We start from the raw sequence: 27,020 nt of genomic DNA, 5'->3' as shown, positions 1-27,020 counted from the left end.
TCCCCACTGCTGCGTGTGCAGGAGAACCCGCTGAGGAGGCCTCACAGCCATGGGATGGCCAGAGCATGTCGAAGCTCATCTTCAGCACACAACTGAGTCATAACCACCTGGTCCATGGGAAGAGCCCTGCTTCCCATCCTCGTGCCAGCAGCAGCACAAACACCTCTCCCAGGGGGACATCACTGGCAGGTGCTCATTGCCAGAGCACACTGAAGCTTCCTGAAGCGTGCACACACACAGGAGAGGGGAGAGCATGGCTGTGGCACAGCCTGGAGCCCATCTTTGCCCACAGGGTGTGATGGGGATCCCATTAAAAATTAGAAGTTGTGTTTCACTGACACACCAAATTACGGAGAACTTTGAATGCCTGTTTACTGTTTTTATTTGCCACCATTTTCTCTGCTAGCTAGCTGCAGGCCATGGGCCTCTCTTGTTTCCCAGTCACCTTGCAGGGTTAAGGTTTTACAAACGTGTAATCCAAGCAGATGAAACCTGCTCTGCACTTGGTGCTGTGCGAGCCTGCAGCAAGGTCAGTGTGCCACGCTTGCAGCAGACCCTCTGCCCAGCTAGTTTGTGCACATGTAGCACCATCAACTCAGGATTTGTGGGTTTGGGGTGCCTGCAAGAATCCTTCTGACACTCTAACCTGAGACAGTCACTGCCTCGCTGTTTGGTGGGAGGGGGAGAGGCAGCTGAGCAGTCCCGGGAGCAGCTGTGATGGATGGGGAGCTGCAGGCAGGGCTGCTGGCGCTGGAAGGTTCAGCAGCATTGTGCTGGAGGCTTTCCAGCTGCAGGAAGGGGGCATGCAGATTTCAAGATGTTTATCACGCTGCCGAGCTCTGGAAAGCTTTTCAGAGGTCAGCAGAAGACAGCCCGCCCATCTCTGCCACAAAAACTGCCCCTTGCCAAATTCCAGGATCCAGAGCTCTGAAGTGCCTTCAGGACAAGAGCTGTTCTGGCTTTTAGTGGCCAAAACTATGTTTTCCCTGACTTTGCTCTGGGAAACAGCTGAACCTTTCTAGCCAGATTTGAAAATACTAATAGCAATAAAAAACAGTTCGATAGTATTTCAGAGAAAACTTGGGCAAGCTTTAGCGAGCTCCCTGTTTGAGCACGGGTGCCTGAACAGCAGCAATGCAGACATCTGGGGGGGGGGCTGATCCTGCCGTCAGTCAGGTGTGTGGGTACAGCAGCTCCACCACATCTGCTGTGCTTGCCAGCTCGTCCATGCTGATGCGCACACAGGAGCGTGTGTGCAGATTTCCATAATTAGTCACTGCTCCAACTCCCAGGGGCACGGCGAGTGGCTCCTCATGCGCCCCGGCCCCGTGTCTCCGCTTTTGCTGGCGGGGACACCTCAGGGCCATCTCCCCAGGCTTCACCAGGTCACAGGGCTGCTTACACCTGGGTTTTAACGCAATGCCAGGCGGAATTTACTGTGGCAGACAGATATCTCAGCTGTGCTGTGGTGCAGCTTTGGCCTTCTTGATCTGAGGAGCAAACATTCACACACCAGTACCGAGGAGCTCTTTTAAACGCACACCTCGACGCCTTTACAGGTGGTCACAGATTGTAGTTTATGTGTTTTAGCACGCTGCGCACATCCCCTTGTTTCCTAGAGGCCCTGTGGCAGCCTCCCCCTGCCCCGGGCCGAGGGATGACCCCGGGCTGTGTCCTGAGGGGCTCGGGGAGCGCAGGGCTGGGTTTATCGTTTTATCGCGTTTATCTTTCCAGCCAGATTCCCCCGAGGCTCCCCCAGCTGTAACCTCGACACACAGCACTCGAACCAGCTTTAGCGTGCGGATTGAAACTTTTATTTCTTTATTTTTATTATTCTTTACAACCTAAGGAGCAGAAGGTTGGGGCGGGGAGGGGGGGGGAAGAACCGGGGTCTGGGGCGGCGCCGCGCCCGGGGCTCCTCCGCGCCGCCTGGGGGCGCTGCCGTGAGGGCGGCTCCGGCGCTGGGGCGCGGGCGTGAGGCGCCGTTTCCGGGTCGGCTGCGCGGCGCTCGGGGCCGGCCCAGGCTGCAGCCGCCGGCACCGGGCCCCGGCCTCGGCCCCAGCTCCGCGCCCGCAGCCCCGGGGCCGGCCCCGCCCCGCCCGGCCCCCCCCCGGCCCCCCCCAGGCCCCGCCGCCTCCCTCCCGAGCGCCCCGAGCTCCGCCTCGCCCCCCTCCTTCCTCCCTTCCCTCCCCTCCTTCCTCCTCCTCCTCCTCCTCCTCCTCCTCCTCCCTCAGCCGCCGCCCGGCGCCGCCATGCCCGGCCCGGCCGCCGGCAGCCGGGCGCGGGTGTACGCCGAGGTGAACAGCCTGAGGAGCCGCGAGTACTGGGACTACGAGGCGCACGTCCCGAGCTGGGGGTAAAGCCGGGACCCCTGCCCCTTGCCCGGGGCCTCCGCCTCCCCCCGGGGGTGTGGGGGGAGCGGGGGGCGGCCCCCGGCCGGCGCCCCTCAGCCGCTTTCCCCTCCCCGTCCCTCCTTCCCCTTCTCTCCCCCCCCCTCCCTTTTCTCTTTTCTCGGTGCCCGCAGCAATCAGGACGACTACCAGCTGGTGCGCAAGCTGGGCCGGGGGAAGTACAGCGAGGTCTTCGAGGCCATCAACATCACCAACAACGAGAGGGTGGTGGTGAAGATCCTCAAGGTGAGTGTCCCGGCTGGCAGCCGGGGCCGGCAGGGAGATGGGGTGGTGGAAACGAGGCTGTGGGGTCCTGCCCCTCACCCCAAAACTCTTTTTTTTTTTATCTCGTTGGGTGCTGGATGTTGGATTGGAAATGGTTTTATTGTGCCCTGTGCCACAGGGATGTTTTGGTACCTTCACCCCTGCTGGCTGGTGGTGCTGGAGGCTGCTGTGGGCAGAGAGCTCCTCCGGAGCACTGCTCGGGGCCCTGATGTGTGAGCAGCACCGCGTGTGCTGCCCGCCTTTGGTGAATCGTATCTGGCACGGTGCGTCTCAACAGCCCCGAGACTGCCCTGTCAACAGGAAGGCACAGCTCAGAGGGGGAATCCTTCTGTTAACCCCCAGGCAGCTGGCACGCAGCCTTCTCCTGCTCAGGCCACAACCTCCTCAGAGAGAGGCCGTGGGGTGCTTGTAAAGCAGATAACGTTGTATCTTCTGTCCTTAGAGGGTCATGGGAGAGAACTTCCCTACAGACAGGCCAAAAATACTGTGAAAACCTGGAGAGACTGAAAAAGGCCATCAGGTGTTTGGCAGCATCAGTGGCGTGCGTTACCTGGTGTGTTCACCCCAGTGGGATTGGGATGTGGCGGCCTTCACGCAGCAGTAACGGGTTGTGGCTTGGGGTGGCTGAGCGCGGGGTTACCTGTGTTTGGCACGGAAGCGGTGTGGTCAGAGAGCAACAACAACAAAACGCAGAAACTAAAGGTTAGAGCTGAGCTGCTTTTGGTTTTGTCTTGGATGACGCTTGTGGTTGCTGCTCGTTGGACCAGCAGCACCTGGCACTTGTTCCCCAAGAGCACGCGTTGATCCTCAGAGCGCAGGAGGCTCGGAGCTCAACCTAGGACACATCTGCGCCGGGCTGAAGCCACGCTTGTCATGGTTTGTCCAGCCACAGCTCTGGGGCAAGGAGCGATCTCCCGTTTGCCTCCTGGAGGAGTGAATCGCATCCCTGCCTCAGCTGCGGTCCAGGTGGTGGCTCGGTGAGCTGCTGGGGGCAGCCCCGTGCCTGGTGGCAACGCAGAGTAAAAAGAGGCTCACGTGTCCGTGCAGAGCTGAGTTCTGGAATGCTGCTGGGGCTTCCCCCACCTGTGGATGCTTTGTGTGGCTTTTGTGTTTACATTTTTTTGTTGTTCATTTGTTGTGTTTTTGTTGTGTTTTTTTTTTTTTTAAAGTAGGTCAAGCAACAATGCGTGTTTTGAGAGAGAGTAGTCAGAGGTAGCCAGTGCAGAGCTGATGAGTTTTATGGCAGGATGGCTTGTGGTTAGGCTGAGGAAACTGCACTTCTGCATGCTGCTCTGGAGCCCTTGATGGTCTCTTTGGGACTGCTGTGGTTTTCTGGGAGTCCAGGTCTTGGCCCACATAAAAAGGCACCAAGAGGTAGAGCGACTGCAGGGAAGGTCTTCAGAAATCTTCCTCTTTACCTCGTACCAGCCTGAAGAGCCTCCCCTGGAGCGATGCTCCTCTCCCTGTGGCTGCCAAGCTCCTCTCCAGGGAGCTGTAAGCGCTGAGCTGTGAGTCAGCCGGCGAGAGTCATCCCGGGGTGGCTGGGTGCTCCTCCTGGGGGCCTCTATGTGTTGCCCTGTAAGCAAGGGACTGGGTTGGCCCAGATTTGACGTGGATGGCGCTCCCATCAGCTCCCCTGGCTACCCCCGCCTGCATTAACATGCGGACGGCATTGCTGCGAGTGAGCAGGGAGAAGCAGAAAGTCCAGATAAATGAGCACCAACTTTCTTCTCCGTGGAAAGTGGGTCAGCGAGGAGCGAGTTTCCGAGCGCCGCGTTGTATGCGGTATGAAGAGCTGCAAAGCGTGGCAATAACAGCGCCCCGAATTGTGGAAAGTGCCTCTGGTTTCCTGTAGCTGGGCTCAAACTTAATTGCAAATGTAATTACATCTATCTACGGTGGAGCCTCAGCGCATCAGCTGGGCGTCTCTGTGCCTTGTAATTCAGGCTGGGTTCTCTGGGGTGGGAAACGCAACCGAGCCTCCAGGTTTCTGTGTGACAGGAGGGCGGGACGGGTGCTGGCTGGTGGATGTGGCTGCTGAGCACTCGCTCCTTTCCATTGAAGGCTCTTGGAGAGAACAATTTGTTAAGCATTATTGTGATTTTAATATCTGTGCCACGCGAGGTGACTGCTGTCTCTTCCCAGCCCTGCTCTTTGAAGGAGCTTACCCGTACTGCGCTCAAGTTAGCTTGTAGCAAGCACTTCCCCTGACGTTTTGCTCCCCTTCTTTGGTGTTGCGGTACCTGAACATCTTGTACCCTCCTCCAGAGAGGTCAGGAAATTTTATCACCCTTTCTCAGATGCAGAACTGAGCCACAGAGATTTCCTGTGTGACTTTGGGCAAGTCCCTCAGCCTCAACAAAGCTGAGACTAGAGCATAGGTCCCAGTCTAGTGCTGGGTGACCGAGATAAACCGCTTTTCCTCTTGTAGAAGCTAAATGCCTCGTTTCTCCTAGTGCCCTATTGATGGTTTAAGCAGTGGACAAGGTCAGGGAGCTGATGGCTCTGATGGGTATCACAGTGCCCCAGGCAGCGAGCCCTCATGGTCTCATATAACGCGCGTTTCCCAGTTCCCTGGCGTTGCCTTTCTGTTCTGCTACCCCAAGTACAGGTCCAGGCATAATCCTGCAGGAAAATGGGTTGTGGCCGTGCCATTAGCTGTGACCACGGCGTGTCAGTGAAGGAGCAGAATGAAGATCATGCAGGTGACTGTGATGGCAGTGTTCGAGGTCAAGTGCCTTTCTTAGAAAGTGCAATGCTCTTAGTCATGGTTTTTTGTTTGTTTTTCCAGGAAAATTTCAGGGCGGGTTGGGGAAGCACCATGGGGCTGAAGTCCCCTTGTAGCAGTGCAGTGCTCAGCACTGTGCCTGCCCCTCACGGTTGGGAGGGACATGGAGGCAGCTGTGTTCCTGCTGTCTCCAGCTGGTGCAGGAGGTTCCTGAGGGCTTTCTGTGCCGGCGGTGCTCAGTGCAGCTCTGGGTGTGCTTCCTGCATGCCTAGGGCAGGGCCAGACCAGGAAGAGGGGATGCGTGAATGTGTCCTGTGTGCTTTTGCACCTTACTTAAATGTGATGCTAACGTTTGGCTTCCAGGATGAGGCCTGAGATTTCTTTGCATGTCCTAAGGAAGCTTAAGACATCTTTGTGTGCAGTGAGTTGTGTTGTCTACACCCAGTGCAGGTACCCGAAGCACATCTCACATCTCGACTCCTTCATATCTTAACCACACGGATTTTTGGAGCGCTGAGGCCAGCCTCCAGCTGTCATGCTGTCTCTGATGAACTCCCCGTGTCAGCCAGCTGAGGGATGCTCTGCAGTGCCTGCAGTCTCCTGTTCTCCTGTGCCTTGCTCTTCTGGGGTAAAAAGCAGTGTTCCTAGGAGATGTGGACAGCACTGCGAGTTGGCACTCTCAAAGCCAACGATAACCTTTCACTTTGCTGGTAATTTCTCTGGGTGACCCTTTATGGCAAGAACGCTGTAGTGAGGTACCTCCAGCTGAGCTCAGTGTTCTTCACAGCCCCTTCTCTTGCACTGCTCGTCACCCACCTGAACGTGGAGATCACGGCATCCACTTTGCCCCCTTCTACAGGAGTCATCCTCCTTCGTGCCTGTGTGTGTCCACGTGCAGTCTGTCTGCCTGTGGGGCATTAAACCCACCACATAAAGAGACTTCTCTCCACGTATGGTCTCTGCCTGAACAGGCAAAACAGGCCGAGGTTAAGAAGAGAGCGTGGTAGCGAGGAGAGGGACTGGAGGCTCTGCAGCAGTGGTTAAATGGTGCCTTTCTCCTCCGCTGGCTTTTGTCCCTCTGTGCTGAGTCCGTTAGCTGAAACTTTCAACCATGTACGCAGTTTCACAAGTGCATTCTTACTTGTTTTTGTTTTTCCCCTCTTCCCCTTTCTGGGTTGTGTGGGCCCTCTGGAGCTGCTGCTCAGACGAGGGGCTGCAGCGAGGCCCTTTCAGAACTGAACTCCAGTTGCTGGAGGACTGTTCAGGGGAAGGTAGCCCTGTGGCTCTGGTAATTCCTCTGCTGTCTCTGAAAGCTTCAGAGCCCTCATCTATCGGTGTGCTCTGGGTGGGGGCTGCAATGACTGCTGTGCAGAAGGGGTTGCGCGGGGGAATCCGATAGGATGATGCCGGTCCCTCAGGGCTGGAGCTCTTGACTGCATCACTGACCTTCCAGCACCACAGCCGTTCAATCCCTGCTCCTGGTAGCCATCTGCATCTCTTGCTTCTGCCTTTGCACTCACTGAATCAGCTCTCCCCAGCCCACTTCCTCCTCTGTCAGTTCTGAAGCGAGCCCTTTTGCAGGAGAGCAGCGTGCACAACTCTCCTGTTCCAAACACCAGTTGCCCACACCGAGCTTGGCACGGGCAGCAGCTGGAGGCCAGCCTTGCGAGGAGCTGGGACCAGCTGAAATTGTACCAACTGTCCCTCGGAGGCCTGGAGATGCAGCTGGTGACTCTCCTGGTTGTGTTTCGCCACAAGGAACTGGTGAGCTGCAAAACTGCAGCTCCTGTGAGGAGGAGGATGAGTTACAGCACTGTGTCTGTTTGCGGTGTCCTAGGGCAGGGCCCACGTGAATGCTTCTCATTCCTTGAAACGGTGGCAGGAGGGATCAGGGCTTGATCCTCCTGTGTCTCCTAGCTGACTGCATCGGTCTGGGTGCACGGAGGGCAGTGCTGCAGCCCCAGAAGGGCTGATTCAGGGACGTGCTGTGGGGACAGGAAAGGCGTCCTGCAGGGAGGAGAGGTGCTGCCCCCAAAGCACTTTGTGGAATGCTGTACCTAACCTGAATTAAAAAGCAAAAGTGCTTCAGTAGTTTCAGCCTGGGGTTTTTTGTTGTTTGTGTGTGTGTTTTCGACTCCTGTAAAATTCAAGAGCAGCTTGGGATAGGAAAATCAGAATGCCTGTGAGGGACGCTGTAAGGTGCAAAGATGGAATTTGGTGAGTTGTTTGCATCTTACGAATATTAACACAGGCGGGCTCCTTGATTTTTGTAGCTCTTCTGAAAATAATGGCTGGGTTTCCCATCTGATGTCTCACAAAATAAGCACTGCTGCTCTGGAGCCTATTTTCCTATTGAGCAATTGGCATCAGGCTTTATAGGCTGATTATTACGATCCTTTCAGTAATACTTGCTGGAGACAAATAACCTTGTGGTGCCAACTTTTAAACATTTAAAGCCTCTCATAAGGATGCTGCTCGAGCCTTCTGCTGGTGTTTGTGTGGTGCTGAGATTTGCCTGTTCATTCACTGCAAGTACTGGGGTGCTTCTGAGCTGTTCAGGTTTGGTGGGCAAAGAATAGGCTTTTATTATTATTATTATTATTATTGTGTGGTGGATGGAATGACTTTTATTTTTCTTGGATTTGTATTTCTTGATTGCTGTTCTTTTTCAGAGCACCTGCTGGGTAAAACCCAGCACCTTCTGGGGCTCCTTCAGAGCAGCCTGTGTGCTCCTTAGCGGGCAGTGCCCGTGCCCTGCCTGACTGCCTGCTTTCGGCTAATGTAAAGTTATTTTTGCTTTGAATCTAACTCAGATTTCCCACGTTTTCCTGGTCGCTGTTTTTCTTTCTCGTTGTGAAACTTGGGATAAAAAAAACTCTGTCTTGTGTTGAATTCAAGTGATGGCTTCCCAGGTTGTTGGGGATGGCTGGAGCTGAAGAATCTGGCAGATGCGTGCTCCGCTCGCTTTAGAAACCAACCCAAAAAGATGGTTAACCAGGCAGGCATCTATTTGTTCGAGACAGGAAGTGATGGCTGCCGTCTTGTATGTAAAGGTTTCAAACAATGTTAATGCTCCCAGCTGGTGTTTGCTGCAGCTGGACTCCTTCCCTGCTTACAAGTTTGTGATCTCACAGCAAGTGACCCTGGGCCTGACCTCCCAGTCGCAGAGAGGTGTTTCCTCTGCAGCTACCTGGCTGCAAAGCAGCTGCTTACCCCGTGCCATTTCTCACCTCTGGCATGGGACAGCATCTCATGCTGCTGTCTGATCCCTTTAGGTGAGGGTATTTGGGTGGTACTGGCCCTGTCTGTACAGCCACGAGCTGTGCGTTTTGTCTCCCCTACCTGCAACCATCTGACTGCTAGTTTGGCTAAGGAAAGAAGCAATTTCCTGGGAAACTGGAAAGCTGGCTAGTGCCAGACAGCCGTGTCGTTCTGAGGGTACTGCTGCAGCTGAAGTGATTAAACCCCTCCCCGTGTAGACACGGTTAAACTGAGACATGTCTTTTAGCCTGGTTTCCTATGGAAACGAGCCTTACGCAATTCTGCTGCCTGTCAGCCTCTCTCCCCCTCCCCGCCAGCAGTTCTTGCACTGGTTGGCCAATCTCAACCAAACCAAGTCTCCAAGCTGTCGAGTTTCTGCAGCTTTCATGGAAATTGGTGCTTCAGAGGGACCTCACTGGTGCCTGCCGGAGGGAAAGGCCACAGCGAGGGTTTGACTCCCTCTGGCTACTGGAGAATCCCAGAAGAAAGCTTTGAAACGCCTCTGCCGTGGGAACAGGTGGAGCTGGGGTCGGCACCTTTCTAAAACGTTGCCTGACAAACGCAGGCTGGTCAAACTCCGGAGCAGGTAATTGTGCCTCGGCGCTCTGTGGGAAACAGCCCTCCCAGGACAGAGCGCACTGAGCCACGTAGGAGACACAACCTGAAACGCCGCTGCTCCTAGCCTTGAGTAATAAAACAGCCTTCAGTCAGTACAGCTCAAATACTCTGGCTGCAATGGCCGGTGTCTTAGAAGCTATTCCTGCTGGGAGAGGCAGATGGTTGGAGGCCGTGAGAGCCCCTGTTAGTCCACATTTAATCCGTGTGTGTTTGGAGTCGGCACCCTCGGGCAGACGGATTGGGTGGCCCTGAGTTGTAGCAACCCAGGCTTAACCCTGGTGCTCGGCGGCTGTGCTGCTGATCGCCTGTGATTTGAGCAGTAGTGGGGTGAGCAGAGCTCCCCTGGCTGTGCCCAGCTTGCTCCGGCCACCCCACAGCAGTGGCCCTGTGTTGGAGGGGTCTGCACCAAGGCGTTCGAGTTGCCAGATGGGATAATGCAAGGCTCCAGGCTTGGAATCAGCGATGTGTTTTAGTTTAGCCATGTGCAAGCAGCCTCGACCAAGCTCTGTGCTGCTGTAATTTAGCAGGAAAACATGCAAGCAGTTCTTAACTCTCCCTCTTGCTGAAATGGTGTTTGCCAAAGTGTCGCCCCTTGGTGATGTCAGAGATGCTGCTCTCGGTGGAAATCTCTGAGGTGTATCCTCCTTAGCTAATGCAAAAGGCCCTTGAAATAGCTGCACTGCAAAGGAAATGGTCTTTCAGAGCGGCCTTTGGGTCCCCTTGGCTGTGTTCAGGCCCTGCTTCAGCTCCCAGTCAGGTGCAAATGTCACAGCGGAGCGGCTCTGATGCGTGCAGGAATCGGTCGACAGCCGGGCTGCTCAGGACGGCAGTGGCCGAGCTCCTTCTTTGAAGGTCCCCAGGAAACATCTCGTGTATGCATCTGCCTTGCTGGACAAACAGGGTAACTGCATCACGTCCTCTAATTCCATCTTGCCTTCTGGTAATATCAGTGGGTGTGGGCGATGCGAGCGTGGTGTCCATCGCCACGCTGACGTAAATGAAATTAGTCCCTAACGAAGCATCTTCATCGCAGGTTCAGAAATGTAGCCCTGACTTCTGCTCATTCCCACTCCCTGCTCTGGCTCCGTCTCCACGCCTGTCTAACCTCATGCCAGCTCCAAGCGTGTCTTGGTATTGCCCCAGGCTGTTTTCCTGCCCCCTTCCCAGTGAAGCCTGCTGCTCGCTGCTCCAGCTCTGGCTGGCAGCTGTGGCGGATCTCACTGCTGTTTTCCACAGTGGCTTTGCAAGGTGCTGACACTCCCTGTACCAGTACAGGTGTTATTTTTGGCACTTTGCTTAGGGCTGAGAATCTCGTATTTTGACTTGAAAGTCTGGCTCCTGCCTTTTAACTTGGAAGAGGAGGAGAGCAGGATTTGAATCTGAAGCTACCTGGAGAGCCTAGAGAGACAGCATATTTTATCACTTAGATAAATGGCGTGTTTTCTGACTGTATGAGAAGCTTTGGCTCCTTCTCCTGTTTGCGTGTACGTTCCTCTGAGTGGCCTGAAATCGGAGATCATCTAACGTGAGCACGAGCTGCCACGTCGGTGCTCCGCAGCCATCGTCAGAGCACGGGAGGCTGTGGGAGAGGCGAGGTGATGGAGCACAAGCTGTTGAGCTCTTGTGATTCTCCATCCCTTCTGTAGAAGGCCGAAGCTGCTGCCATCTGGGAACTTGTGTCACTTTGGCAAGGTGCTTCTTACCTCTTTGCTGTTCCCCATTGCTTCCTTCCTCGCGGACCGGACTCTGTGCTGGATGGTGAATGTTTTAGAAAGCTAAATGACTGAGAAAGCACGTGTCCAGGAGCAAACCTCACAGGTAGCGTGAGAGGCTTTTACCAGTCCCTGTCCGATGTCTCTGTAGCAGTACCAGAAGCGCAGAAGGAGCCGTTCCAGCTCTGCAGGGAAGGAAGACTGCTGGAGCCAGCAGTGGTATGCGAGTGGTGGTGCCCACACTGGTCACTAGCCAAGGCTTAAATAAAGTCTCACTTCATAGCTGCTCTAAGCTGCCCAGAGCTAAATTTGTCTTGGGAGTGTATGAGTTACAGAAATGATGGCTCCTTTTCATTACAATGAACCGCTGGATCAGCAGAGTGTAAAAGCTGATCCAACCTCCAGGCCCGTGCCTTGGGAGCAGCTGTTCTTTGTCACTCCGTGCAGGGCGATGTCCAGAGAAAGCTTACTTTACAGAGGGAATTCCTGGGACTGCATGGGTTTGAAGAGGAGTCAAAACCTGCTTGAAATGTCTGCATGCTTTAAAAATAATCTTGGAATACAGATGCGATGGCGTGCCGTGCGCTTGGGTCTACTCTCTTCGGGTGGCTGTGAAACACTCGATCGTAGTTAAGTACAGCAGCGGCTGAGCTTACTGGAAATCATGGTGCTGAAGACTCTCAGGTTGTCATTTTGCTGGATTGAAGTGCTTGTTGGGAAAAATGCCTTGGGAGCAAGAAGTAAAAACTGTTTTGTGCTGGTAAACAAAGCTGAGGTATGAGAGCTTGCCGTGTTTGTCCGCTGGCTCTGAATGTATAACGTAGAATTAGCGTGCCAGGATTGCCACACAGCAGTCCAAGGTGCTCTTAACCACAGTTACTGGAGTCACAATTGTTTGTCTAGAGTGGTTTGATTTCCTCTGATGGCTGGGAAGCTTTCACTGAAGATAGACAAATCCTAGTTCGTTCAAAGTGTCTGTCTCCTCTTCGAAGCTAAAAATGTTCCCTGGTGAGGGTGGGAGCAGGCAATAGGGGAGGTATTGGGATCTAGTCGGAATCAGTGGCAGAAATCGCTGTTAATGTCTGAAAGGACTCTCACTTCTAATTGCTTTTGTCTATTTAAGCCAGTGAAGAAAAAGAAGATAAAACGTGAGGTGAAGATTCTGGAGAACCTGCGTGGTGGCACCAACATCATCAACCTGATTGACACCGTCAAGGATCCAGTGGTAGGTACCTGTGCGTTGCGGTGTGCGGTGGGCTTGCCTTGCTGGGTGTAGGCACTGCCCTGGGCATCCTCTGGGACATGGCTGGCGGGACTTCTGCTGGGATTAGGAGTTCACTGGGCCTCTGCCCCCTTGACAGGGGCCCCCGGCACCTACTTCATTGGGGTCTCCTGAGATGGGTCACTTCGGATGAGTTAATGTTCCTCTCCGAGTTCCCAAGACTCTTTTAACACACCTCCTGTGTCTCCTGTGAGTTTCCCGTGGCTGATGGGGGAGAGAAGTCTTGTGGCCTTCCAAATCTGCTGTAAGCAAGCAGAAACTGCAGCCTTCCAGCTTCTGGCTGGCATCTGGAACATAAAGATTTTTCAGGGCAATTGGATATTAAGCACTTCTCATCTTTCCAATTGCTGTCCTGGACCAGAGGTCATATCCTTTGTCTGCACTGCCACAATTACCCTGTTCCCAGGAAGTTTTTTCTGACCAGCAGCTGACTGAGGTCTGTGACTACCAGCTCGCTGCCATCCAGGGATGCCAGGCTCCTGCCCCACTCTGCAGTAAGGGCTGAGCAGGAAGCCAAAGCTTTCCCAGGTCTCTTGGAGCCAAAAAAGGTCAAGAGGGCATTTTAAACCATGACACACTCTCTCTCTCTCTCTCTTTCTCTTTCTCTCTCTCAGTCAAAGACCCCTGCTTTGGTGTTTGAGTACATCAATAACACAGATTTTAAGGTGAGTCTGCCTGCGTGTGGAGGGGGGAGGCCTCCTGTTTCTGTTAAGATTGCTGTGTTCTTGGGCTGTCAGATGCTTCTCCAGAGCTATGGGGAGAAATTTGGGTTTATTCCTTATGTCAGCTTCACCTTCCTTCCTCCACATAAATGAGAATCTTGTGAAGTTACTAAATACTGAGAAGCAACAAAAACCTTGCGTGCTGAGTGGCCTCCCAGCTTTGAGGGTTAAGCCCAACAGGTTAGATCTTCCTACCTCCCTCTAAATGTACTAATCACCGTTGTGCTATCTGGTCAGCCCAAATTAATACCCCCACCCGATAATGATGTCCTATTTATGGTGGCCCAGTTGATTTGTGCTGGAATCCTTCAGACCTGGGGACCATGGGGTGGCTGGGGCTGGAGAGCAGCTTCCCCACTGCCAGTGAACCTGGTAGTAAGGGATGGAGCAGATTTGAGAGCTGTTCTGTTTGTCCAAGGCTGCAGCATATTCTGGTTTCTGGGGAGCTTCGAGTATTACTCCTTTCCAAAGCTTGGGGTCCTTCTGTCTGGGCCTTCTGGGGTCCTACAACTGCATGTGCTGCTGAAATGCTTCTGGCTGGCAGAAGAGAGTTGAGATGCAAAAGGGATGTATGATCAGTGACCACACCTACTTTAATGGTATCTTTGCTTCCCCCTTGTGAGTCTTTATCTGAAGTTACTAAGTCAGTGGTGGAAAGTTGAGCAGTTACCTTTAGAAAGCCAGGCATCACCCCTTCCTGCAGTTCTCAGAGCTCTCTTCCATTTCGTACTATAGGACAGTGCTTTTTTCTTCCTGTCCATACAGGAGCGTTACGTAGGTGTGCACCTTGCAGGATACAGCCTCAACAGGTACACCCAGCACCTGGAGGGCTCCGGGTTGGTGTTGGTGGGGAGGACTGGCCCTGTGACCTGGCCCTCAGACCGTCTCCACCGCAGCCCTGCGAGCTGCGAGGCAGCACGTGTTGTTTTCATCCCCTGGAGTTTGTCTGGCGAGATTAATCCCACTGGGTGGGACACAGCGGGCAGCGAGGACTGCAGCCATTCTGGCAGCGGCGGTGTTAGTGCTATTTAATCTCACGCAGAGACTTACTGGAGAGGCTAGAATAATAGTGACGTGCAGGAGTGTCTGCCCTAACAGCTCTGGGCAGGGAGGAGAGTGTTACCTCCAAGTAACCAGCCATGAGAGGAGTTGTGTGTAACCTTTCAGGGCTAATTAAAGCAGGCTCAGTGTGTCTGGGCTTCATGGGCATCAGCTGGTCTGTCCCAGTGCTGTGTATGTTGTGAACGTACACCTTCCCTTCTCCTGGTGATCCAGGGACTCTTAATAAGGCTGATTGTGGAAATTTTCAACTTCATATTTGGAGCTTTTTTCCTTTCTTAAATGTTTTAATGGTCAAAATACAATTGCACCATTCTCCAGTGTCCTTAGAGGGAAAACTTCTTGTCAAAGATACCACCCAAAAACTGAAAAGTGTTTATGAAGTAGAGAGACTGGTGGCCAGCAGGGACTCTGAAAAACAGAAGGCTTGGAGCATGAGGTAGGCCAGCCTTCTCAGCTGTGCTGGGAGCTGTCAAAGGCTCTTCTGCAGCCACTAAAGCAACACTGACCTGTCCTCAGCAGAAGCAGCAGTGCTCGTCATCTCTGGCTGTTGCATTAGAAACAACTGGATGGTTTTGCAGCAGATCATTTCTGGGCTTCTAAGCAAAAGCCTGCCTCCTCGAGGAGGTCCGGATTCATAGTCAAGTCCGAGAATGGAAGAATTGCTGCTTTCACCTGATGCTGGCTGGTACCAGGCAGGAATAACTTTGTCTGGGGAATGCAGGCATGCCCCCCGGGGCAGGCAGTAATGCTGTTCGTGTTCAGGGCTTATTTGTAACCCAGATTTCACCAGCCATGCATGGGACACGTGGGTTATTCAAGCAACACTTGTGTGAGCTCCTCTGCTTGGGGAGGCTCCTAGGGCTGCAGTTAACTGGCAGATTGCAGAGCTGCTCCTGGACACAGGTGCCTGTGGATATCTTCTATACAGAGGCTCCCAAGCTGTGTCTTCCCTTGCTCTGAAGTGATGCCAAGCAGGAAGCACACACAATAGATGAGACCACTTGTCTTAGAGGTCTTGGCTCGATGTATCTCTCTACACGTGAAGCGGCTAGAAAGCTCCCAGAGTCACTGTCCTTCTTTGTCCCTTCTGCTCTCCAGTCCTGGTCTCCCCAGGCAGCCAGATTCTGATGGAGTTGAGCATCATGAGAGCTCATCCTGGTGATAGGGACCTCTTCTCTTTTTGGGGTGGCTGCTGGTGGTCTGCCTGTCTCTTCTTTGACTTCTAGATTCATCAGTACAGATAAGCACCGTACATCTTGCTCAGAAATCACTGGCAGGGTCCAGGAGGGGCTCCTGAGGCAATTCCCAGGGCAGCTTGTGTACAGCAGGCGGTTGCCACCTGCCTTACGGGATTACATCTTTCCCTGTCCTGTTGGAAATCGTTCTTCACAAGCTTGGATGCCTCCTCAGTAGTCTCCTTTCTGGCAGTCGCTTTCCTTCAACAAAATTATTTTTGTTGAATGTTAATTCTTTCACCTGTTCTGTGCCCGTTCCAAGGGCAGCTGTCGCTGTGTCTGCGTGCCTGTGGAAATGGCTGATGGCTTTCCTCAGCTTGCTGTGGGCAGGCAGGAGCTGCACTTCTTGGGGGGCTTCAGCCATGGCTAAGGACAACTCTAGGCCATCAATGCAAGATTGTATCCCAGCAGGCTTGGATATTTTTAAATATGTAAGGTATGAACAGAAGGCTTACGTGGTACTTCTCTAGAATTGATTTATGTTGTCTTAAATTACCTGGCTAGGTCCCTTCTAAACTTGACAGTTCTGCCATCACAGGAATGACGTGTTTGGAGAACTAGAATAGTTCTAGAATAAACATATCCTGCTGTATGTGGAAAGGGGCAGAGGCTCCAGGAGCAGTGCTGTGTTTGCTATTTCATTCTTAAACATCAGCAAGTTTGAGGCTGGAAGAAGAGGAGACGGGCAAAAAAGGCAAGCAATGAAAAGTTGCTTCGGGATGTTCAGGCTGTTGTGGCTGTGGGGACAGAGCTTTGGGGTCAAACCTTCCCCTTGGTGGGCACGGGGGCAGTTACAGTTGCTGTGAGGAATTGTGTGCGTTTTACTGAAGGTTAGTGTAAAAAATAGTCGCCCTGGGTAGGAGATGCAGAAATATGAAAGATTCTCTTCTCTCGTGTTGCTGCCCAAGCCAGGATGCCTTGGAGGCCTGCATTCCCAAGCGGTGTCTGTCTCCTGCTGCTGGGAGCTTTGTGGATGCTGCTTGCTGCAGGTAGCCAGCCACATTGCTCGCTCAATGGAGAAGAATTAGGAGGCCATCAGTGCCTCCTGAGGTGCTAACAGAATTAGTTACGGTAGGTTAGTTCCTTTGTGACTCAAAAAAAATCACAAAAAGCTGAGGTTTGGAGGTTACCACAGGGCGCGTTCGGCTGTTCCTCCTGTTCTGCGTGGGGAAGGCAGAGCAGCCCAGGTCTCTGAGGCCTCCTGGCAAGTGGGGTGAGCACATCTTCCAGCAGGGTCTGAGGCTACAATAACCCACGGTGATACTTCTGATAATTGTCTTCCGAAGAGCCAGCTGGAAGAGCAGAGCACGGGATGTGTCTGTGAAGGCAGTGTCTGCTCTCCCGTGTGAGGCTGAGTGAAGGGGATTCGGAGCCTGCTGTCAAAGCCTTCTTGGGGCAGTGAGGCTGAGCGTGCTCGGGCAGGGGCTTTCCTGAAGTAAGTGGAGCTGCACTGCCAGCCTTGGCACAGCAAGAGGGTCAGAAGCACTGGTTTTGGAAGCAGCTCTTCTAGGGATGTCTGCTGGATAACGCCCTGGGACATGCGTTACAGGGCCCTGCGTGGCCCAGTCAGGAAATCTGTGCCTGCTGTAGCTTGTGGCTATGTTGGTTCTGCTCCCTGCTCACTTGTCTGCTTGACTGGGTTGCTCCAAAGTGTTAGGATTATCCCAGCTCGTGAGAATAAAACACAGCTTGCATCCTGGAGGCCGTTTAAGCTCTTCATGTGTAAGCGACACTTGTGTGTTACCAAATGACTTCTCGGAGCTGTGCTGGGGGTGGTGAGGCTGTCTGGATCTAGCCTCTAAGCATGGCAGGATCATGAGGAGCTACGAGGATCTCGCCTTGGGCCTGGAGAGGATCCGGGGCCAGAACTGCTTTCTTGGAATGTGAATTTCAATCCCTTGCCGTGGTATTTTTCCCAGAGATGCCGGTGGTGCCCTTGATGAGCAGTCAACTCCAATGCTGATGCAGCTGGTGGTTTAGCTGGGCTGTGAGATGATCCTTACTTGTTAGAAAGGACAGAGGGGTCTGGTCCTGCTGTGGATGTCTCATGCACGTCCTTCCTGGCCCTCTCACTGCCCTGGTGTCTCACCTTGCTTTTGCTGGATGACAGCACGGCCTGACGGTGCCAAGCTGGCACAGCTGCCAATGTCAGAGAGCAGAAGGCAAACATTGGGATAGTCGTGACCTGGCATGGGAGCAGCGGGATGACAAGGTTTATAGTGGCTGTGCTGGTGGTGTGGTGGAGCTTAAAGTGCAGCCTGGATCTTTGTCACTTCCCCAGCAGTAATGAGGGCGGCAGAAGGACACAGGAGAGAGGAGGGCGGTGGATGTGTGCTGGCAACAAGCACTTCATTGAGGCTGTGCTGTGCTCTACTCGCTCCCACAAGCTTTTCTGTGCTGTTGAGCTGCATTCTCCTTTGTCTTGGGAGGGAGGGGAGCCTCCTCTGCTCCAAGACCCTCTACCCCTCGTGCTTCCCAGCCCCACGCTGCCTTAGGTTAATATTTTCCTCTCCCCGCCCCACTCTGAGCACTTGGAAGGCTTGCCCGTGCGTTCCCTGTCTGCCTGCTCTGAATGTTACCGATGTCAAGCCACCGTGATGGCATTGCATGTGAACAGGATCATCTGTGCCAGCTCCAGCGTGTTCAGAGGGCCTTGCTGTCTGCTCCCTGGACAGACAGCTCGACTGCCTGCTGCTGGAAAAAAGTCATGACAGGTCTGAATGATCCCAGTGGCTTTTCATAGGAGCTCTTGCTTCCTTTCTGGATTTCCTAGTGCATAGCCCTGGCAGATCTGAACCCAGGACAGCCCTTAGGCACGACAGTGTTCACAGGGGGACCTGGAGTAGGGTTATTGATGCTTGGTGGCAGGTGGGGTGCAGGAAATGAAACTAATTCAAATCCGGAGTATTTATTTTTGTTTCTCTGTTTGTTTTTTTTTTCTCCCTCCCCGAATCTATTTCAGCAACTGTACCAGATCCTGACAGACTTTGATATTCGGTTTTATATGTATGAGCTGCTGAAGGTGAGTGGCATTGCATATGGCAGTCTGGACGTGGAGGCTAGGAATGAGAGAGGCAGTAGCTGGGTTCCTGGGGTCGTGCTATTAAGCAGTTACTTCTCTCGTGTCCAATGCAGAGTCCACGTTTCATCACCAGAGGAGGCTTAGGAAATGATCTGTCGGGCATTATAGCCTGACTGGGGACCTTCAGTCACCTCTGAACAATCTGATTCTCTGGGTCTGTGCCTTCCCTGTGAAGTGTCTGATTGCCAGCGGCCAGGCAGGGCCGTGCTTTGCCTCCCTGTGTCTCTAGCCCCGAGCAGGCTGCTGTGAGGACAACCACTCCTCAGCCAGACCCAGTGAAAGCACTGAGAGGCATTGGTGGGATGAGGAACCGGGGACTCTTAAGAACCACAGAGAGACCAGGATGGAGGTATTGCCTACTGCAGGCTTGATTCTGCTGCAGTATTTGGATGTGTGACGTGCTGCACAGCCTCTCTGTGCTGGCTGCAGGACCTGGGAGGCAGCGGGGCATTAGGGAGGCACGTTAGGCTGATAGAGTCACAGAATCACAGACTTTCTAGGTTGGAAGAGACCTCAAGATCATCGAGTCCAACCTCTGACCTAACACTAGCAGTCCCCACTAAACCATATCCCTAAGCTCTACATCTAAACGTCTTTTAAAGACTTCCAGGGATGGTGACTCCACCACTTCCCTGGGCAGCCTTTTCCAATGTCTAACAAAAGGTTTCAGCTCATCCCAGGGCTGTGCTGTGCTGCCCTGCTGGAGCAGCAGCCTGTCTGTATCAGGTCTCAGCAGGGTCTTGGGACTCCTTGGCTGGCACTTGGCAGCTTTGCTGCCCCTGGGGATGAGTGGGATAGATGAGGGAAAGCCCTTTGTGCTTTGGGGCTTGGGGACTGCAGGAGATGACCTGGAAGAGATGTAGTGATCACAAGGGAGGTTTTCTTCTCTGCACCCCCAAGCGTGTTCCACTTGTCTGCAAGGGAACATCCTTCCTGCTGGAGGGAGCCCAGGTTTATCAGGCTTAGGTTGGAAGGGTTGATAAGGGTTACATGATCCAGCCTTGGGACAAGCAAGATACCGAAATGCTTCACCTCTGGAAGCAGTTTGCCCAACCTGTTCAAATCTCCAGACCTGCAGATTGCATGACCAGCATTTGCTGTAACTCTGCTGTTGGTTGTGAGTCCTGGTGACGTTGCAGATGTCGTTCCCTGCAGCGTTGCTGCGATAGAAGCTGTTGCCTCCTGTGCTTCCCGCTGCAGCAGGGACCCAAGGGCAATGTAACTTGCCTGGCACTGGTGTCCTGCATATTGAATGACTGCAGACTGTGCCCTCCTGTGCCACCGGAGGTCTCGGTGCATCTGCTAGGTGTTGATGGATGGGTCTCCCTTCCCCTCCAAGTTGAGAAAACACTGCCACCTCCTCGCTCAAGGGAACAGCTGCATGAGGGGAGTGAGTGCTGCAAGGTCACAGAGCTGAAGAGCTTCTGCGGGCTCCTGCCTTCAGGCTTGAAGCAGTGTCACTCTTCCTTGCGTGCTGTCACCTGCCTTTTGTAAGCGCAGCTTTTGCTTAAATGAGCAGACTGACTTTCTAGCTTAAGCGTGTTTTGGAACACCAGTGAAAACCTTCACTAGAAGGCCATAAGGCTGTACAAGCATATGAATTGTCCCCTTTTGGGGAGAAGAGCTCTTCTTTTGTGACCCAGGAAGCGTGGGGCTGCCCAGGTTGGAGCACTGGGCCTGCTTCCAGGTGGGATGCCTCTCTGCATCACATTCCGCAAAACCCTGCAAGGAACACAGGTCCAGGGGCTGTGACTGCTGTAGGGCAGGAGATGAATGCCATCTTGCTGCCAGCTCTCCACGTGCAGAGTAAGAGCTGAAAACGCCAGCTCCTTGTGCCAGGGCTGCGGCACTTCCTCGTGGCCAGGGCACTCTTGCTGCTAGCTGAGAATTGTCTGTGATATTGTCAATGCTGCGCCGTGGTTACGGCGATGTCTAACACATGTCTATGTCTGCCAGGCCCTGGATTACTGTCATAGCATGGGCATCATGCACAGGGATGTCAAACCCCACAACGTCATGATAGACCACCAACAGAAAAAGGTACGATGGCAGCAGGGCTCACAAGCAGGGTTCTCCCAGGGAAGCTTGAAACTCTGCTGTGTGCCCAGAGCCGGGGCAGCTGTCCTTACCCCTTCAGCCTTTCTCTGTCTGCTCCCCTCCAGCTGCATTCACATCAGTGGAGCACCGCAGTGAGAGTCCCTGCCTTGGAGGTTGCTCCCCTCCCCTCCCCAGTCAGCCACGCTGGGTGTCTGTGGTGCAGAGACCTTAGGCAGGAGAAGCGCAGCCTGGTTTGCAATACACGTGGGTAATTTCACCCAGCGAGCACGAGCTCCTTGTGTAGCACAGCCTGCCTCTCCTGCAGTGCCTTCCCCTCTTTTGGGACTTAGATCAAAGGCAATGTTTGCACGGAGCTTACTGCCATGGAAATGGGCAGCAAAGGGAGCCTGCCCTCCCTGGTGTGGTACTCGAACCTCTTCGGGTGATGTGTGTACCTGCCTCCTAAGGGACCCGGGATTTGCAGCAGTGAGTTACTGCTCCGCAGGTCCCTCCATGTGAACCAGCAGCGGTTGCAGAGGCAAGGCAGCATTTAGAAGGGAGGGGGGAGCTCTTCCTAGATCCGTTGTCCTTCAGTAGCACGGCTGCTCCTCCATCCCCACAGCCACAGAAGAGCCAGCCTGCCTTGCAAGATGTGGTGGGCTGTCTCCTGCCTCCTTTCCTGCTCCCAGCCCCTCTAAACAGCAGGATAAAAATGCACCATTATGCCCGCTGTGGCTGGTGGCACTGGTAAGGAGCCAGTCACCCAGCTGTGGTGGTCTTTTTGGAGCTGGGAGGCAGAGAAGCTCGCTAGGCTGGAGCCTGCTCTGCCAGCACAGCCTGGTGACAAGGGGAAGGAAGAGCACTGCTGAGAGCATCTCGTGTCCTCAGAGCACCTCCTGGGCCTCCGTGTTTGCTTCCTGGGGCTGAGAGGCTTTGGCAGACACGGCTTTGCCTAGCTTGCTCATGCTGAGGCTCCTGACTCTGTGTCTCTTTATCGCATGTTCAGCTGCGGCTCATAGACTGGGGTCTGGCAGAATTCTACCATCCAGCTCAGGAATACAATGTCCGCGTGGCCTCTAGGTACTTCAAAGGACCGGAGCTCCTTGTGGACTACCAAGTAAGAGTCTGTTTGTGGTTGCACTTCAGCCACCTGTGGGTTGTCTGGTTTTGCCTCTCAGGGCATTGCCAGGATTGGAAAGAGGCTTGCTGTGAGGTGAAAGGGCTGAGGTTGTCGGCTGCTGTTGGGGAATCAGGCCAAGGTGAGCATCGCTTTCTTTTCTGACGGCCTCTCCCTTTTCCCTCAGATGTATGACTACAGTTTAGACATGTGGAGTTTAGGCTGCATGCTGGCAAGCATGATCTTCCGAAAGGAGCCTTTCTTCCACGGACAGGACAATTATGACCAGGTAAGGACTTTGATACCTGCCTTATCCAGTGAGACGGGTGTCACCAGTTCATCTGCATGTGTGTAGTGGGGGGGTTCTGGGGATGGGACCAGCAGGCTGGGAGGATGTTGCTGTGTGCGTAGTTGAGCCATCTGGGCTTACGCATGGCTGCCTTGTGTAGGAGATTGTTTTATGCACGTGTTGCAGAAGTGAGGTTCAAGGGAGATATTCCTTCCTTCTGGGAAGCTTCTAGAAGAAGAGCTCTTGCATTTGGGCAGCTCTCCCCTGTAAGACAGTGCCCGGTCCTGTCTGTAGGCATCAAACCAGAAAGGAGCCACAGGTTCAATAGTAACTGCTCCAGCAGAATTTGCTCCTTCTTCCACGCCTGCTCTTCTGCTCTCTTTCAACTTACCTTTTGTTCCAGCTGGTCCGCATCGCAAAGGTCCTGGGCACAGATGAACTGTATGGGTATCTCAAGAAGTACCACATAGAACTGGACCCACACTTCAATGATATCCTGGGCCAGTAAGTGGAGAAGTAAAATGCAGCTTTTTTTTTTTTTTTTTTTTTTAACCTCGTAAAACAGAGAGGGCAATGAACTGGATGTCCATCCTCTGAAGGACTCTCAGCCAAGGTCTGCTTTGATCTTCTGGATCCCAGTGTTGCTTTCAGGCCTCCCAGCAGGTCATTGAAATACAGGCTCCTTCCTTTTGCCTCTCCCCTGATCCCCGAGTTTTCCCATGCTTCTTCCCTTTCTTGTTTGTTGACATCCTAGAAGTGGAGATGTAAACATTGGAGTTGAGTGTGGGCTGAGGGGCTCAACATCTCCCAGCTGAGGTTTTCTAAAAGGCCTCGAGGTAGATGGGATAGCGAAGACAGCCTGTGTGAGGCAGGCTGGCAAGCCAGAGCCCTTCTGGTCCCAAGGGTGTCACCCTGCCCGCTGTACGTTGCTGTGTAGTCTCTGTAGACAGAAGACACTGCAATATTGCGCCCTTCCCAGCTTGCTGTTTCCCAGCTGTTTGACATCCACACACTTCTGTGCCTGGATGAGAGGGCTTCTCCCTTTGGCGAGTGCTCACTGAGTGGTAGCTTGTGCGAGGGGGCGCTGAAGGCAGTGTGTGCTGCAGCTGTTTCTTCCCAGAAGTGGAGAGTGATTTCCCTGGGCCCTGGCAGCACTGCTGAGCTGGGCGGTGACAACGGGTCCCTTTGCAGGCATTCCCGCAAGCGCTGGGAGAATTTCATCCACAGCGAGAACAGACACCTGGTCAGCCCTGAAGTCCTAGACCTCCTGGACAAGCTCCTGCGATACGACCATCAACAGAGGCTGACTGCCAAGGAGGCGATGGAACACCCCTATTTCTGTGAGTCTGCGGAGGAGCTGGGGCCGGCTGGGCTGGAGAGAGGGTCTGGTGTTGGGGAGGAAGGTTCGGCTCCCCACTCGGCAAAAGCCTTGGCAGGTCTGTGGGGTTTTGAAGGCAGCTTCTCTGGAAGGCTTTGCCAGGGTGGAGCTTCCTCTTTACTGAACGCTGTTTCCTCTTCCTGCCTGGTCTGTGTCTCCTGCAGATCCAGTGGTGAAGGAGCAGTCCCAGCCCAGTTCAGAAAACGCTGTGCTCTCCAGTGGCCTGACAACAGCACGATGAAGACTGGAAAACGACGGGTAATTCAAGATGTTTACAAATAAAAGCAAAACCTTCGGTCACACAGTGAAGGGAAATGAACCAAGGACCCCCCCCCTTTCCCTCCCCTTTATACTCGGCAGAAATCTAACCTTGGGGGGGGGGGTCGTAAACCTCAGTTCCTCTCTGGTGGTTGTGGTTAATGTAACTCTAACCCTGTGGTACCAAAGCCCTGGGCAAATGGTCTTGCAAGAGTTAAACATGTAGTGATATCCCCAGGGCTCAACATGACTGATTCTGGTTCACATCTCTATGGATCCTTCTCTTCCTTCTCAGTCCAGTCTTTCCCACCGTGCTGGTGGGGACAAATTGGCCATTCCACCATCAGCCCTTAGCATGCCTCTTTCTAAACATGCCTTTCTGACTTGTAGACTCTGGGTGAACCAAATTCAGGCTGGGGGTCAGCAGGTGCAACTCTGCTTTGAGGTCCAAGTCCTACTGCTCACTCTGGGCTTGAATTTGGCCCTTGAATTCCAGTTTTAATTGCAAATGCCAGGGAGCTAGGGGGGAGAGGGGAGGTTTAACAAAAAAATGAAAAATAAACAACACCAACAACCCACAAACCCAGCAGCATCTCAGGATTGTCTGGAACATTAAAACTGAGGCACTGAGCTGAGTTGCTGGGGAGAGGTGAGATTCCCCCCTCCAGGTGTGTTTGACAAAGGCTCACTCTGAAAAGAAACTAATAGACCTGCTTTGGAAACTTGTGAATGTGAGGGCTGCTTTTGTGACAGAAGAGGGGAGGGATTATCCAGACTTTCCCACTGAGCTCAGGAAAGTCAGAACTCCCAAGACTTCTTGTGATAGGTGTGCAACCACGTGTACCTCATGACGTGGCTCCCATGAGAATTCGTGCCAGACGCAGACTCGTGCCAGAGCGCAGCTCTGACACGGTTCACTCCGGCACCGCAGGACAGAGAAGCAGAATGGAGGCCTGGGAGGAGAGCACAGGGAGGGGAAGGATCAGCAGACGGCGGCGTGGTCTGGTGGGGGAGAGGGCTGTGCAGCTCCTGGTCCGGGACCTGGGATCCCACATAGTGTTTTAACGAAGTCAGCCACTTGTTGAATTCTGGGGTGCCGATTCTGTTGCGGGGGGTGGGGGGTTCGTCTTGCGGGTTCTTTCATCAGATCCCTCGATGGCTTTATAGCCCCACGATTCACAGTTGCCTCCTCTACTTGTTCTGTGTGTAATTTCATCAAGTGGTTCTGGTGATGCTCAAACCTAGAAGCTGGAGATAGTGTTTTCCCACCAGCACCTAAACACAGAATTTCCTTCTGCGGCATTGTCGAAATAGTTAATTTTTTATAAGGTTGCAATGTTTCTATTTGAAACATCTGTTTACATTCCATATTCCAATAAAGTTCTATTGGCATCGATAGCAGGTCAATCCATTTGTATAATTCACTGAAACCAATAAATATCTATACGTCTGAACGTCTGCTGTCTCAAATCTGTGGGATAGCCAGAAAGAGAAAGAGTTCGTGTTGGCTTTTCTACCCTGCCTCTTCCGAATATTTGGGGATCTCTTTAGTTATCGGTTGCAGTCTTCCATGCCATCAGCCCTGAGGGTTTCGCTGTCCTCTGTGGGGCTGCAGGGGAGGCGTGAGGTGTCGGTGCATCGTGGGACTGGAGCAGGCAGTGCCCAGGTGCTGGTCACGGACATGTAACGTGTCTGGTCAGAGGAGTCACTGGTGTGTGGTTGGAAGTCGTGGATTCTCCATGTGTGCACCCGCGTGCTTATCTCCTCGCAGCCCTGGTGGATGTCTCTCTAAAGGTGTGCTCCTGCCCCAGGAAGTGACAAGTGCATGAGCTCTGTTAGCAGTGGCCAGGCTGAGGAGCTGTCTGACTTTGGTGATGCTGCCACGCCGCAGGGCCCTCACTAACCTGAACTCTCCTGCAGATGCTGCTTGAGCCTTGAGGAAGTGCCCCCAGCCCTCTGACCTTCCTCCTGCCCTGCCTCCAGGCTGCCCGACCTGAGAGACATTGAGGTCTTGTGTTCTTAAGCTCTGCTAGCACCATAGGGGCGGTTTCGGGATTTTAGTATCAGTTTCAGAACTGTTTTTAAACAAGTATTGAATTGGAAGTCAGGAGCGAACGTTTCTCATAGTCTATCCAAGCTGCTGTGCTCCGAAGTTGCCTGCCTTGTAGCTCTCAGGTGTTGGCCAAGGCAGAAGAGGCGTGAAGAAGAAGGCAGTTCCTTGGAGGAAGTTCCATAGGTGACAGATGTTAATGCACGTGGTGCTTGGCAGTGTCCAAACCTGATGGAGAAGTCTCATGGTGATGCTTCAGGAAGCAGCAGTCCTGTCCCTCTGAACTAGGGACAGCAATGCCTTCAGGGAACATTCAAGCAGGGGAAAAGAGATGCCCTCCCTAGCAGGGGGTCTGCAACAGATAGATGTCCCTACACTGGTTTTAGGGCACGAGAAGCTGTGACAGGTTCCTCCAGAGGGAAAAGTGGTTGCAGCGCATGGAGCCTCCTGACTCCCACTGCTGTGATGGTGCGCACACCTGGCTGCAGCCCAGGCTGGTTCTTCCATGCTCTCAGCTCTTCTTTCCTCTGGATCTTACCAGAGTGTGGCCCTGCCTGTAGGGACAGCCAGGAGCTGGAGGAGTCGATGCCTCATCCCTAGGAAGGGAGGAGCCTGGGGAACACGCAGCTTTGTACCCTTTCTCCTGCATCTGGGGACTGCTGCCACGCTGTGCAGGGGAGCCTTGGTGTGTGTCCTGGCCTTTCAGCTGGTGTGGCCCCAGGCTTCTGGCAGAGGTGGTGCCTCTCGTAATGGTGTTACACAAGGGAGGCCCTTAGGGCTAGGGATGTTTGAGGCAGCAGAGGGAGACACTGCAGGAGGTTGGGGATATAAAAAAAACCCTGAACTTGTGTCTGGCTGCCTGTGAAAGCGCTGCTTTGCTGGACTGCAGCTCTCCCTCGCCTTGCTCAGCCCTGCTTTCCCTGCTCCAAAGCAGGCTGAGGTCCCTGCTGTCCCCGTGTCTGGGGGCTCAGCGGAGGGAATGGCTGGGCCTGGCAGGGAGCGGTGGGGCAGTGCAGCTGCCCATCTCCTCGCCACCAGGGCCAGAGGAGCTTTTCGTTGTGCAGGCAGCATCCCACAACACTCACTTCCCTCCTCCTGTCTCTCCCCAGGTCCGGTGCTGTTGCTCCCAAATTTCCATAAGCAGAATGAGAACCGTTACCGGCGCGCGTAGAGCGACAGCGGGCAGCCCGAGCAGCCTGGGCAGGGCTGAGCAGGGCAGCGTGCCCGGCCGGATGGCACTCACCTTCTTATGAACACAGCCCTTCTGTCCCAGTGTAAAAGGTTCTTCTGCCTTTGGTTCCCTGTTGATCTCCTCCTGACCCAGAAAGCACGGAAACGTGAAGGTTGTGCCAAGCGCGTGTGGGTTAGCCGCTCCTCCCTCACCTCCACTCTCCAGGCTGTTCCCCTTCCCAGCCTCTGACGGACTATGGTTAGCCAGCTGGCCCCAGTCTCTGCCGAGGCCTGGGGGTGGCAGGGGATGTACCTTGATGGACAGTTTGATATTACAATGGAAA

At 53.6% G+C, this 27,020-nt stretch overlaps 1 protein-coding gene across 2 annotated transcripts; it reads left to right on the top strand.

The window, feature by feature from the left end:
* Window positions 1-2,115: 2,115 nt before the first annotated feature.
* CSNK2A2 (casein kinase 2 alpha 2) lies at window positions 2,116-27,020 on the top strand. Of its 2 annotated transcripts, XM_084294871.1 has the most exons (12): window positions 2,116-2,356; window positions 2,525-2,636; window positions 12,118-12,219; window positions 12,891-12,941; window positions 18,258-18,317; window positions 20,334-20,417; window positions 21,421-21,531; window positions 21,719-21,820; window positions 22,224-22,324; window positions 23,012-23,160; window positions 23,363-23,456; window positions 26,616-27,020. In XM_084294871.1, exons 1-11 carry the CDS (start codon window positions 2,253-2,255, stop codon window positions 23,437-23,439), a joined length of 1,053 nt encoding a protein of 350 aa, XP_084150997.1. In that variant the 5' UTR covers window positions 2,116-2,252; the 3' UTR covers window positions 23,440-23,456; window positions 26,616-27,020. The 2 variants fall into 2 exon arrangements, with proteins under 2 accessions (XP_084150997.1, XP_084150996.1); XM_084294870.1 differs by lacking the exon at window positions 26,616-27,020 and having other exon boundaries at window positions 2,117-2,356; window positions 23,363-24,902.

Source organism: Netta rufina, assembly GCF_964035555.1.
Source record: "Netta rufina genome assembly, chromosome: 13".
NCBI classification, from domain to species: domain Eukaryota; kingdom Metazoa; phylum Chordata; class Aves; order Anseriformes; family Anatidae; genus Netta; species Netta rufina.
This window is presented reverse-complemented; position numbering and strand designations above follow the sequence as displayed.